This window comes from Vulpes lagopus, chromosome 3 (genome assembly GCF_018345385.1).
Source record: "Vulpes lagopus strain Blue_001 chromosome 3, ASM1834538v1, whole genome shotgun sequence".
NCBI classification, from domain to species: domain Eukaryota; kingdom Metazoa; phylum Chordata; class Mammalia; order Carnivora; family Canidae; genus Vulpes; species Vulpes lagopus.
In genome coordinates, this window is record NC_054826.1 from 74,421,039 (window position 1) to 74,435,261 (window position 14,223).

The window sequence follows — 14,223 nt, forward strand, 5'->3', positions numbered from 1 at the left end:
GCATTAGCCTCCCAAGTTCTTTAAATCAGAGCGTGCAAAAAAGTCCATTTTTCATCCACCGACATTGAATCCCCAGATCTAAGCTACTTGCTTAAGAAGATGCTCAACCTGGTGAAGACCATTGATCCTCGGTTCCCTTCTAGAACTTCCCAAATTCTTGGAAGCTTGACTTACTTCCTGAATATGACTTGGTTTAAGCACATGGGTGGAGCATCCATCTTTTGGGAATCAGACATTATGTTAAAAGTGAGGGAGAATGCTCACAGCCTCTAGGAGGATGTTTTTCTACTATACAGCAAAACATCTGCCCTCTTAGAGCCTCTATGATAGAAGAGATGATGGTCTAAGACATGCTCTTAGAACCAGAAGGTCTGGGCTTGAACTATAGCCTTGTCAGAAATGCTCTAGATGACCTTTGGCAAGTTGTTTAACCTCTCTGAGCTTTAGTGTCCACCGCTGTAAAGAAGGTGTAATCACATATCCCTGAAAGATTGTTATGAGAAAATTACATATGTGAGAGCACTTAAACATAGTACCTGGTTACACACACACAGTGGAGGAGGAGAAATTGTAAATGAATCCTCCTGGGTCGTGCAAACTGGTCCCATTACTTTGCAGTCTCAGTTTCTCAGGAGAGAGCTTGGACACCCACACCTACCCTATTCTGATCCTCCCTCCCTGGGTAGGCCTGCCTGCTATTCCACACACAGCAGTGTCCCACCCACACAGGGAGTAGAAGCCTAAGCTGGAAATCATTCCCATTCTGTTCTTGAAATCTGCAAAGTGTTGCTTCAGAAGAAAAGCAGAAGGGTGCTCTTGTTCAGTCCACGGGCACCAGTGGAGTAACTGAGGGCCAGCCCCACCTGGATCTGAGGCCAGGGGTGCATGCAGTTGAGGCCCCGGGCTGAGGATCCCTGCAGGGCAGAGCTGAGGGATAGAATGATGTGCCTTTATGGGGGATCCGAGCCCTGCTGAGGAGATGCCCGGCCTCACCCTCTATGTTAGGCAACCGGGGAAAAAAAATCCCACCTTGCCCAGAAGGTCAGTTGAGGGGGTAGGAAGAGAAGAAGTAGGCAGGAGTCTCCATCACACACGAGTGTGTTGGGAGGTATGTTTGTGTGAACACTGACAGGCCTGGGCTGAGAGGTAGCCAGCCAGTGATCCCAGCTGAGGCTGGAATGAGATGGGCCTGGACCAAAGCTTGCATCTTCCACCCGCTTCCCCAGGAGCCCTGTGGCGTGCCCTTAGCCTTTCTGTGCCTGCATCTACTTGTGTCTCCAGGTTGTTCCCAGGGCACGTTGGCTAAAAACATCTGAGGCTTGTAGCAAGGGGCTGATGCCCGGGAAGGACTTGGTAATCTCGCAGGAGCGGCGACAGCGTCGCCAGTGTCACAGCGCCACTCAGCAGCAGCCACGAGGACGCTAGCCACACAGGACCTTGCGGCTTAGGAAAGGTTTTCAGCCCGTGACAGCGGCACTGACAGGAGGCCAGGCAGGGGCTGTTGACACCACCCCCCTCAACCCCCACCTCTCCACTCCCCCGTTTACAGATGAGTTACTGAGGCTTGGAGGCCGCAAACCCGCAAATCCACGTGTCTTTACTCTGCCTGCCGTGTTATGTGTCAGTTAGTTTACTTCGTAAAGTAGGAATAATTTCAAATACACAAAATATGTCCTAATACATCACTACTTTGTTTCCACTCAAATTCAGTGAATATTAACCTTTTGTCATTTTGCCCCGGATTTCAAAAGAAGTACATTTTATAGGCTGCAAACGGCCTCTTCCTCCTCCATCAGATTCTGCTTCCTCCCTCCTATAAATAACCTGATGTTGATGCTTTGCTGCTTATGTCTTTATATATTTATGAACTATAGTTACAAGCAGTATTACCCTATTAGTTTATGTTTTTAATTCTTATCATACTGTGTGAAGTTTTTTGCAGTTTCTTTCCACTCAGCATCAAGTACCATGTACTTCTTTACATGGGTACATAGACATTCAAAATATTCGTTGTCACCACTGTATACTAATCCATATGCTCACTTATCCACTCTTTGTTGCTGGATCTTTATGTTGTTTTGCTTCTCTGGGTTCCTTCGTGCTGCAACAATATCCCCCTCCTTACTCCTTTTAGTACAAGAGTGAGGGTTTTCCGGATCCATCCAGAAGTGTTCTTACTGAATTTAGAGTAAGCACATCTACAACTTGACTAGATTTTGCCAAATTGCTTTCCAAGTTGTTTTGTTAGATTTATTCTTAGTTAACATTTGCTTTTATTGCTACTCTAAAGGAGAATTTTCTTCAAGTGTCATTTCCATTGTTGCTGGTAGATAAAAATATTATGAACTTGGGTGTTTTAATGTTATATCTGTCAAATGTGCTGGGCCCCTTCATTCATTATAATAATTTATCTGTAAATATTCTTGGATTTTCTGGATAAGCAATCATATTGTTACGAAAATTTCAATTTTATTTCTCTTTCTGAAGTTTATACCTTTCATTTCCTTTCCCTATCATACCACGGTGCAAAGGACCTATAGTATTATGTTAAATGAAAGCAGTGGCGTGATGGTAAATATCTTTGTGTTCTCAAATCTTAAGAGTGCTAAAAACAAATAAAACCAATCTGATGGTAGGAATCAGAATAGTGATTGCTACTGGGTCAGAGTAGGTCAGTTGACTGGGAAGTGTCATGAGAAAACTCTCTGCCAAAATAGAGATGTACTATATTTTGTTTTTGGTCATGCTCACATGGCTGCACACATTTATCAATGTTCACTGAACTGTACACTTAAGATCTGTACATTTTACTGTCATTTGCCCATTTTCTTCCTGATTTTTTATGAATCCAATATTTATTACCAACATAAAGTTTGCATTTTGAATTTATATTTTGTGTATAGAAATTTAATTTTTACATAGACAGGAAATCATCTTTTATAGTTTCTGAATTTTGAATCACAGTTTGAATGACTTTCCCCACTCCTGGATTATAAAACAACATGAGAACATGTTTCCTTCTGTGAAATTAATCTGTGTATTGTTGTATATTGTTTGAGGTATGTGCCTACCTTAACTTTTTCCAAGTTAGCTTTTACATGTTATTACATTAAAAGAATTATTAATGTTTCACCAACTGTATATCTCTAGAATAAACTCTTCCTGGTAATAGTATAATATTGTTTTTAATACATTTCAAATATTCATGACATTTTAGTATATGTATGCACCTATATATATATATGAAGAATACATATTTATGTGTGTGTATAAATGTACATATATTCTATAATGTACATAAACTTCTACAATTTTCTGGAATTTTACTTAGGATTGCTGCATCTGGTTTATAAATGAGACTGATCTTTCTTTTTTTTTTCTTTCACTGTCCTTTTTTGAGTTTGGGTAATGAGGTCAAAATAAACTCATAAAAAGGATCAAGTAGTTTTTCTTCTTTTCAAGTCTCTGACGAAGTTCTTAAAACCATCTGGGCTCAGTGCTTTTTGTGGAGAACTATTTGACTCCTGATGAAACTTTTCATTGTCATTTGTATTTTTTTATTTCTTGGGAAATTTTTGTTAATTTCTATTTTTGTAGAAAAGAACTGCTTTCATCTAACTTTTCCAATGTAGAAGCTTAAAATTCATGCTATTCTCTAATAATTTAAAACGTCTACTTCTTTCTCTTTCTTAATTCTATTTCTTGGTGCCTTCTCTTTTCTTTTGCCTCATTAATTGACAAACAACTTTAGGGTTTCATGTGACATTTTTGGCTGACCACTTGAATTTCAGAGTCAGGGTGGCAGGAAAAAGAAGGAGAGAAAGCCACAATAAGAAAAACTTGGAAAGAGTCTTCTGGTAATGCAGGGCAGCCACTGCACGCTTCTACCGGTCATCAAAAACTCAGTTATGGCCTCGTTTTCCTCAGCTATAGGGTAGGAATACAGATAATAGCTACAACGCGGTGCTTGAGGATCAAATGAATCAATACCCAAAGACAAACCGACAAACAAAGCAGAACACGTAAAGCAGTGGCCAGCACACATGGAGATGTCACTCTGCATCATGAGTTGCTGTCGTTGTCACTGTGTGTAAAGGAGAAATAAAGTGACAAGCCCAGCTTTCAACTACAAGGACTGAGACGCTGAAAATATTTGGTCATGGATTCCTCCCACACTTGGTCCTTGAGTCCTCCTCTCCCCACCAAATCACTTCCCTCATGCTGAATACACTCCCAGTCTCCAGAGTCAAAGATGCAATTTCCGTGGAGTGAGGTGATGTGGCTTGGACATGGCCACACAAACGTTGCAGAGACTTTCTGGAAGTTGCGTTCCAGCCTTACTTACACAATCAGATTTAACATAAAAGGCAGGACTTGATTACAAAATGTCCTAATTGTAGACTTAGTTCTTAATGTGTGCTTGATGATTTATTTGTTCATTTAGCTGAGTATTTAAATGACTATGATGTGTTGATCCTGAGTGAAAAAATAGTGTTAGATACATAGCCACCCCCAAATGATGAATGAAGTTTTGCCAGGAAGAGACTCAGTGTTGCCTGCTTTAGTGCTTGTGTTAAAGTTTGCATGCAGATACTGACCTGTCTGCAGCTGAGTCTATACCTGTACTTGTACATTGACCAATTGGACCTTCTGGGGCTGTGCTGTTCAATGTAGGAACCACTAGCCACAGGTGGCTTTTTAACTCTAAACAAATAAAAATGAAATAGAATTAAAGAGTCAGTTCCTCTATCCCATGAGGCACATTTCAAGGGCTCAGTAGCCACACTGACCGGTAGCTACAGTGTTGGAAAACTTTGAATTGTAAAACATTTCCACCGTCCAGGAAGTTCCACTGGACAGCTCTGTTCTAGAGAGAGTTTCAACAATAATTAAAATAGTAGTTCTTGAATGGATGCCTCAGGGAACAGATCACCTTGTCCTTACTTGGTTGGCTGAATGCCTAGAGTTATGGCTAGCATGATTAAAAATAGTTTGTTCTTTTAAGCAGGTTAAACAAATACTTTGGAATGTTTTTTATCCTAGGACTTAGCCTGGAGATTCCAAAATTTAGGAATTCTGAATTAGCAAAGTCCAAATTAATGTGATTTACTATACTCTCTGGGCCAACCTTGAAGGCTATGCTTTCTTTCACATTATTCCTGGCCAGAGGTCACCCCTTACCCTGCTCCCACCTCCTGCCCCTTATATACTTGTTGATGTAAATGATCATCCACTTCCTGGTCACTATCAGCCCTAAAACATTTGTCAACTTTGGCCACTTTCCTAGAATAAATCATTGGGCATTTTCATTGCTTTTGCACTAACTATGAGTGACATCTTTAGCAAAAGCACCCTCCTTCCCAACAGTATTTGCCAGCCAGGCCTGGTAAAAATAGATAACTTATCATGATGTTTCCTGTTGTGTATGATTCAAGTATCAGATCTATAAATGCTGAATGTGTCATAGATGGAAGAACATTTTTTTTGATGTACTCATGGCAGTTCACGTGATATGGTGAAATCCACGTGAATCAGAGTGAAGGCAAGAGACCACGGGGCTTGGGTCCTTCCTGGGTCTGGAGGGTTAGGAGTAACAAAGGGATGACAGCCAGCAAGAAGAGGGTGAAGCCCAGGACATGTTGCTGCAATTGCTGCCGGTCCTTCCCCTGATAGGAAGAAGGATCTAGTGTCTTTTATCAGAATATCTGTCCGTTCTTCTCCCCAAAATCATGGTGACACGCTTGCTAGCACCTTACTCTCTTCTGTCTCTTCCACGTCCATCCTGAGCAGATGGTGTGGGTTGTAAACTAAGACCCCCACTGAAGTTGCTCAACCTCTCCCTGGCCCTGGTCTCTGGGACCCATTCAGAAGGGAGCACACGGGGGCGGGGTGGGTACTACTTTGCGAATACCTCCTTTCAGCTCATGACAAGCTGAACAAAACCAGGGGGAAGCCTGGAGGCAGAGGGTTAAAGGGATAGGCCATTAGAACTCTTTGTCCATCGTCATTGGGTGTCAGAACATGCTGCTCTCCCAGCTTCTTGGCCCTTCTGGAATAGGCGCCAACTGTCCCATTTAATCCATTGCTAAGTCTCCTCACCCTTCTAAGTATCCCTGAACTGTGTCCCCCCTACCATTCCACAATGAAATGACCACCAGCTTGGTGTTCGCCTGCTCTCAGAAAGTGACACTGAAAGAAATCTGAACAAGTTACCTCCCTGCTTCAAACTCTTCTTACTTAGGATAAAGACCAAAATGCTCAGCTTGGCCTGTTAGTCCTACCCAGCTGGCCTGTTACGCTCTCTCACCTCACCTCAACCTCATTCCCTGGACCTTGTAAGTCATGCTTCTGCCACACAGGTTTGTATATTTCTTTCTTTTGTTCTTTCTTCTTTTCTTTCTTTCTTTCCTTCTTTCTTTTTCTTTCTTTCTTTCTTTCTTTCTTTCTTTCTTTCTTTCTTTCTTTCTTCTTTCTTTCTTTCTCTTTCTTTCTTTCTTTCTTTTCTTTTCTTTTTCTTTCTTTCTTCTTTCTTTCTTTCTTTCTTTCTTTCTTTCTTTCTTTTCTTTTTCTTTCTTTCTTCTTTCTTTATTTTTCTTTTTCTTTCTTCTCTTTCCTTTCTTTCCCTGTGATAAGCCAAACTTTTTCCTGCCACAGGGCCTTCGCACATGTGGTGCCCTGTGTTTGGACTACTGTTTTCCTAGTCAATTCATACTCTTCCTTCACATGTCAGTTTAGTCACCACTTCCTCTTCATGCATCACTTTAATTACCACCCTCCTCTCCCCCAGAACTAGGTCAGGGTGAAGTTTTGTATTTACATGGGTGACTACTTGATTAACTCTTCCTCATAAGATATATAAGCTCCAGAGACAATCTTTATCTTTTACTCACCATTGTATTCCCAGCTCCTAACACTATGCCTGGCAATTGATGCATGAGTAAATCTCTGGGGACCAAGTAAACAGGCAGTGACTTTTGTCATCTTCCAGGAGAGGACTATGGCATACAAAGGAAGTCATGGACTTGAGAGCTCTGGGTTTAAGTCCTGACTGATGGTTTGCAAGTCAGGTGATCTGGGGTGAGTTGATTTACCTCTCTCAGCTTTAGTTTTCTCATCAGTAAAATGGGCATACTGTATTCACATGGGGTTGCGAAGACTAAAGACACTGTATGCCAACCGGGCATCTGGCAAGTTCTTTTTTTTTTTTTTTTTTTTTACCCGGCAGGTTCTAAACAAACTACAGACACCATCCTCACTGCCACCACCACCATCACTGTCACTACTGTGATCCAATTTGGAGATAATGGGGTGGAAAGAGCCCTTGTGAGGCCCCAGTACTTCTCAGGGAAAAGTAACAGATTGCTCACACCCAAAAGGAAACAGATAGTAACATTTTTTATTAAATATTACAGTGGATCAAAAAGTACAAAATATCTCTTGCCTGCTATGTGATTGGGAAACTATTGGCACGTAATACAGTATCAAAAGCAGTAATAAGTACAATTTGGAAAACATACAAAATTGAGTGTTTATAGTTTGGCTCAGCATTCTTCTGGTAGTGTTTAAACTAATGCAAAGGTTACTCAATAACCTCTCCATTGGGAAACTATGTAATATCACTGGGCCATGTTGCTATATACAAATAATCACCTTACAGAGCATAGAGGTTACATAGCTGGAATCACCAAAAGTATACAATATTTACAACACAGGAAAGTTTAAAAAAGTATAAACAGCCAAGAGATTATGCTGCTATTTTTCAGACATATTTCAACCATGGGGAGACAAGCAGAATATCAAATACATCAACAGCCAACACTGGAATTTAAGTGCTCAAGATAATCATTGCAATGGTGTGGGTCTCACCAGGGCAAACTTGTTCCCATTTCTCTTTAAAACTGGGACAAGAATAAAACTGGACCAGATGGGACTTGGCTGACCACCACCAAATGTGACTTTGTGGGACAACAAGTGAAGAGAAAGAAATGGTTCTCTTTGAAGGCACACTACATAAAATATTTTTGTGGGATCACCTCGAAATTTCCATCAGACACACCAACACACTGAAATACAGTACTTGAGAATTCATGCACCAGGTCAGAAAGTTGTAAAGTCAACATTGAGTTTTAACAAACCCTTCTGTATATGCCCTGATAAACAAGTGAACTTAAGAGCTTCTAGCTAGTAAATAAATAAGTCAGTCCTGTGGCAAATATTACAAGTTCCAATCACTTACTAGAAGAATACTTAATTCTGAAACTCAGTTGGGCTGGGATAGGTTTTTTTTTTTTTTTTTTTTTTTGGTTTTGTTTTTTCGTTTTTTCTTTTTTTTTGTTGTTTTGTGTTTTTTTTTTTGTTGTTGTTGTTTTGTTTTGTTTTATTGAGTTGCCAAAAGTTAAACCAGAAGTTGCATGGAAAGGTTTTTCTTTTCTTTTTTTTAAAAATATTATTTAGAATCTCCAAATCTCCAGTAAATCATGGACTTAGTGCTATTTTGAATTGCAACATTTCTTGGAAGCCACGCTCAGTAAATAGATTTATGACTCCATTGCCAATTAGATTCCACAGTTTCCTTTACTAAACTACCAATAACAATGGTTTGATTGCACAAAGAAAGGCTTGTGCAATTCCATTCAATAATAAGGCCCCTTGAACTCAAACAATGCAAACAAAGCCCTATTTAAGACTTTTTAAAATGTAGTTCTCAGCCAATGAAGAATTCAATGGTCTTTTTGAAAGATTTCCAAGATCTCTGTCCGGAGTTTTAAAACAAATAACACACTGCTTCTGTTGGGAATGTATACCCCCATTTCTCTTTATTTGTCCTGATGTTTTGCCGAGGGTATGAGCTTCCTCAGACAGAAACAGTGAGTCTCCTCTCGGAAGAGATGAGAAAAACAAAAGCTGGACTCTGTTAACATTGTTTGAAAATGGTGTGATCGAATTCCAACATGATGAAACCAGACTGAAATCACTGTAGTGGGGAAAGCAAATGCCCATATTCCAAACGGATAGGTGAGGTCCACTAGGGACAGAAGGCCCCCATCTCTTGGAGATACAAACTCCTAGAAACCGCGCACCATCTAGCCCATATCTGCTGCGGAAATGCTGGAGATTCCTTGTTGTTCCATGTCTTCTGATTCGGCCACCATTCAATCTAGTGCAACTTTCTTCTAGGTGTCCAGGCTAGCTAGCATCCTGCCAGCTGGAATTGAGATCTCTTTCCCCCTCTACCTTGTGCAATAGCAGGATAATCTGCACTCACACATTTATAATCTATATTCTACTAGTCTATCTATGGTTCTATTAAATATATATATATATATATTTAAATATATATATATATATGTGAAATTCCACAGGAAGGTAAATAATTAATTGAAGCAAATGGAACTCTTAACACTAGATCTCTACATTCTTTTGTTTCCACCTTTGGATATTAAGTATGTTACATTGAATATTTGGCTTCATATCATGGAGACATTTCAATACAAATGCACGGCATGCATGGCTTTGTGTAAGAGCCGCAGTGTCATCGTTTACCAGTTTTGATTATTTTGCAGTCGAGTTACCTATTTAGAAGTTGAAAATTGTCATCAATTTTCATAGAATTAAATATCTCAGAGGTAAAAGACTGGTTAACTATGGTTCTAATGTCTACTGGGAGTGTTGGAGGAGGGGAGAGGGCTGGCTGGGGAGTTCATCAAAGCAGTCTTATCAGCAGGGATGGGACTCGGAAAGAAAAATCCACTCTGTATCGGATGGACTTTTAACAGGCTTAGAAAATGTATCCACCTTGACCGTTACAGCTCAGCAGCAAAGGGAATAATGTGGCAAGAATGACAATCCACACTCTCCACATCTTTTGACTGCTTGAACAACATGACCGTCTCTTCCAACGATAAAAGAAATCATCAAGTGGACCGTACTGCCAGGCGGTTAAAACCATGACGTGCACCACCAAATGAGTGTGCACACACCCAAATCGAACGCCCCATAAACCCAAAGAAGAGGACTTTCTTTTGAAATGGGTAATCCAGTATGCCAATTATCCCCAAAGATGTGGCCTGGGAGGTTCTTCTCGGGAACAACCAGAAGCCAACTCGATGAAGGCAATGTGGCTACCTATTACTCAAAAGACCATGGCCCAGGGAAGGTATCTGGTTGGTGCCCGGGCCTGCAGCTGCTGGTTTTCTTCTGGAGAGTCGAGCTCCATCTTCTTCCCAACCCCCTTTCCCACACTGTTTAAAGGGATCAGTGCCAACACCAATGTAAATCATTTTGGCTTCTGTTCTAATTTCTGAAATTCCTAAAATATCTGTGCAGCCCACAAATATGTCCTCTAGACTCTTGTTATTCAGCAACTTGCTGCCGGTGAGGTTTTTGTTTTTATGATTCCTCTGGTATGTAGGACAGTTTCACAGCCTAGATAAGGTAAGTACAATGCTCGATATTTTCACAGACCCCAATACTTCAAAGCAAAGCATTTGGCCGGGTAAGCAGTGTATAAGCTCTTTCAACTATGCCACTTATGAGGAACAAAATCCTTAAGTTGCGGATCTGCAAAGGAACATTCTTTGCACTATTGTGTGCTCAACTGTTTCTTTTTCATTAGTTCCACTAGAATCAGTTGCTTCAATTTGTAAACAATAACTTTACCACCCAAAGCTGCTCAAAATGATAAGATGTGGAAAAAATTACAAACACACATCAACAACTAGGACAGTCAGTCAGCCTTGAAAACAAAACAAAACGAAATAAAACAAAACGAAAACAAAAGACCTGCAAACAAAAGCGATACTGTTTAATTAAAAAAAAAAAAAAAAAAAAAAAAAAGGACAAGGAGGAAGTGGGAGAAAATGGAACTACCTGTATATAAATTAGGTGAGCGAACAGTGATACGGGTAGTTTTAAGAAGCAAATATATACAGTCATTTTAACAGTGTTTACTTCTCTGGATTGTTTAATAGTGTCAAAATGAAAGATCTATTGAAGTTTCACTATACATTGCATTGATTGAACCTTGGAGAGTTCTAGGAAAAGAGGGGCATCCCTTGGCAAACGCTTTGCCAGTCTTCCTTGCCCCTTCCTGTGAAACGCCTGTCCCTTTTACTCATTTATTTGTTCATTTATTTATTTATTTTGCCCAGATTGTTCCTGACCGTCGGGACTCAAGGCGGGGTCTTCTAAATTCTTCCCGGGTACCGCACCCCCCTTCGCGAGACCCACGTGCACAGTGAACCATCCAGGTGCAAGGGCATCTGCGGCGGAAGGGGCTCGGGGCTGACCGGCCAAGGCTGCAGGCGTCGCAGAAAGAAGCAGCTCAGCTCTGTGCACCTGCCTCCGCGGCCCCTTTGGCGGGGTCGGCCCTCACCCGGGCTGGCTGGCGAGGAAATACTGACTCCTAAGGCCGCCGCCGCCGCCGCCGCCGCCGCCGCGCGCGCCCGGGGTTGGAGGGGGAGCTCGGCGAGCCGCGCGGGCCGCGGCCGGGCTCACAGTTTCGTGCTGGGGTGTACGGACGACAGCTGGGAGGACGGGAAGGCAGCTTGAGGGTTGATAGCAGCGAGTGGGTAAATGCTGTTGTGCAAAAGGTCCCCGTACGAGCTTCCCACGGGGGTGGCCGCAGCCAAGTGTCTGTAAAGCTGCTGAGAATTTGTCGGCGACGTAAAAATCCCCCTTTGCATCACGAGCGAGTGGAAAGCCAGGGGCTGCATGAGCGGAGAGAGCACGGTCTGGTTCTTCAAGTACTGCAGCGAGTGGGAGTAGCCGGCGGGCAGCCGGGAGCCGAGGCCCGAGCCGCACAGGCTCCCCGAGTACAGACCCGGGAAGACGGGCGAGGACAGCGCCGCCTTGTGGCCCTCGGCCGCCGCCCCGCCCGCGCCCGCGCCCGCGCCCCCGCCCGCGCCCCCGCCCGCGCCCCCCGGGCCGCCGCCGCCGCCGCCGCCGCCGCCCCCGCCCCCGAGCGCCGCCTTGCCGCCCTCGCCCTCCGGCTCCGGGCCCTTGTCCTTCCCGCAGGCCTCCTTGGGCGGGTCGAGCGGCGACACGGCGCGGGCCTTCTTCCCCGCGATCACCAGGTCCAGGTCCTCCAGGCCGCGCTTGATGGGCCGCGCGGCGCCCACGGCCTGCGGCCCGGCCTTGCGGTGCAGCACCGGGTGCACCACGCCCTCCAGCCTGCGGAGGCCCTCGAGCCTCACGTGGTGCGGCCGGCCCGGCCTGGACAGCGGCTCGGGGTACTTCCTGGGCGCCGACAGGGTCATGGGCGAGACCCGGCAGGCCTTGGGGTGACCGTCTCGGCTCTGGCCGCTGCCCGCCTGGAACTGGGGGCCGCCCTTGCTCTCCTGGGGCCCGGGCGCCGCGTGGGCCAGGCCCAGGACCTTGCCCGTGGGTTTGTGCAGGTTCTTGGGGAGGCTCAGGTCCGTGGGCTGCTCGTCGGCGGGGGCCTCGGCGGGGGCCGGCTTCTTGTCCTGCAGGTGCAGCGAGGCGAGATAGTTGACGTGCAGCTTCTCCTGGTGCCTGTGCGCGGGGAAGGAGCTGTTCTCCGCCTCCCTGTACGCGTCCCTGCAGGCGTACTTGGAGGTCTGCTCGGCGTGCAGGTGGTGCTCCGCGTGCCGGTAGAGGCTGTGCAGGTGGGGCGACGAGTAGAAGTCGGCCAGGAAGCTGGGCACGTGCGCGTGCGGCAGCGCCCTCTTCTCCAGCGGCTTCTCCTTGCCCTCCGGGGCGTCGGGCTTCAGCACGTAGGAGTCGGCGAGCGGGCCCAGGTGGTGCTTGGAGAAGCTGCAGCGGTGCGGCTCGGGCCGCCCCAGCTTGTCGTGCTTGAACATGTCGCCGAGGCCCTTCCTGTCCTCCGAGGGCCTGCCCCGGACACTCTGCACGTGCTGGATGACCGACGGCCGGCTCAGCGCCGCGTGGTCGCCGCCCTGGCCCTGGCCGTGGTGCGCCTGGGACAGAGCCGAGCACAGCTCGTCCCTCGGCATCAGCTTCTTTTTGCTGATCAGAGGGGGCGGGGAGCCGTAGGGGTAGCTGCCGGAGAGGCCGGCCCCGCTCACTTGGGACAGAAGTTTCTTCTTGGCCAGCGGGGACATGATGCCCGGGTTGCCCCTGGAGTAGAGCAGAGGCGTGTAGTTGAGCCCGTGGCTCTCGTTCATGGGCCCGGTCAGGTCTTTGTCTTTGAACATGTCAAAGGACTGAACCACGAGGACCTTCGGGGTCTGCTTGAGCGCATTGTGGATGTCGTCACTGCCCAGCTGGTCCACCTTGACGGTGCAGTTGGCGATGTAGTCGGCCACGGCGGGCAGCTTGTCCTCGTCCAGCTCGCTCGGGCTGGCCGGGGGCGGCTGCGCGGCGGGGAAGCCGGGGAAGGGGGGCTCTTGGAGCTCGCTGTCCGGGCTCTCTGCAAAACAGCAGGGCTGGGGGGCTTGCTTCGAGTCCACGAGGGCGCCGGGAGAGGTGAGGGGCTGCTTGCCAGCCCCGGGGCCCAGGGCCGGGCCCCTCTCGGGGGCGGCGGGGGCGGCGGGGGCGGCGGGGGCGGCGGGCAGCGGGGGGGCAGGCCCCTGCTCCCGCACCTGCTCCGCCGCCCTCTCGCCGTTGGCACCTTGATCTGCGTCGCTGTCCTTTTCTGGGTCCGCTCGGGACCCCGCGGGCCTGGCCGCGAAATCCTGGTACCCTTCCGCTTTTCTCTTCCCCTCTGCTGCTGGGAGAGGCTCAGTGATGCTCTTCTGATTTAAAGTCTCTTGTTCCTTCTCCGGCTCTGATGAGACCTGATAAAATATTTCAAAAGGCAGTCAGAAGGAAGCCAAGCGCGTGGACACGTTGTGCTATGAGGCAAAACATTACACGCGGCAGTTTGTCCTGAAAACGGGCTTGTCAATCAGCTCGGGGAGTATCGGTAAAGCTTTACTGCCTCCCAATCACAGCTCTAAACAAAGAAATCTTTTTTTTTATATTTATTTTTTTTAATTAATTTTTATTGGTGTTCAATTGACCAACATACAGAAAAACACCCAGTGCTCATCCCGTCAAGTGTCCCCCTCAGTGCCCGTCACCCCTTCCCCTCCAACACCCGCCCTCCTCCCCTTCCACCACCCCTAGTTCGTTTCCCCGAGTTAGGAGTCTTTATGTTCTGTCTCCCTTCCTGATATAAACAAAGAAATCTAAATTACAGAAACGTTAGGCTAGAGGCGCAGATTCGCCAAGTCCCTTGTGAGACACCTATCAAAATGGCAA

The 14,223-nt window shown here is 46.0% G+C and overlaps 1 protein-coding gene across 3 annotated transcripts in view; it reads right to left on the minus strand.

The window, feature by feature from the left end:
• Positions 1–7,378: 7,378 nt before the first annotated feature.
• The window catches only part of ARID5B (AT-rich interaction domain 5B), a 178,363-nt gene continuing 171,518 nt past the window's right edge, over positions 7,379–14,223 (minus strand). For all 3 annotated transcript variants that reach the window (XM_041750373.1, XM_041750374.1, XM_041750375.1), the window contains one exon: positions 7,379–13,757. In XM_041750373.1, the coding sequence (XP_041606307.1) occupies positions 11,493–13,757 (2,265 nt within the window). In that variant the 3' untranslated portion in view covers positions 7,379–11,492. The remainder of the gene's footprint in view (positions 13,758–14,223) is intronic.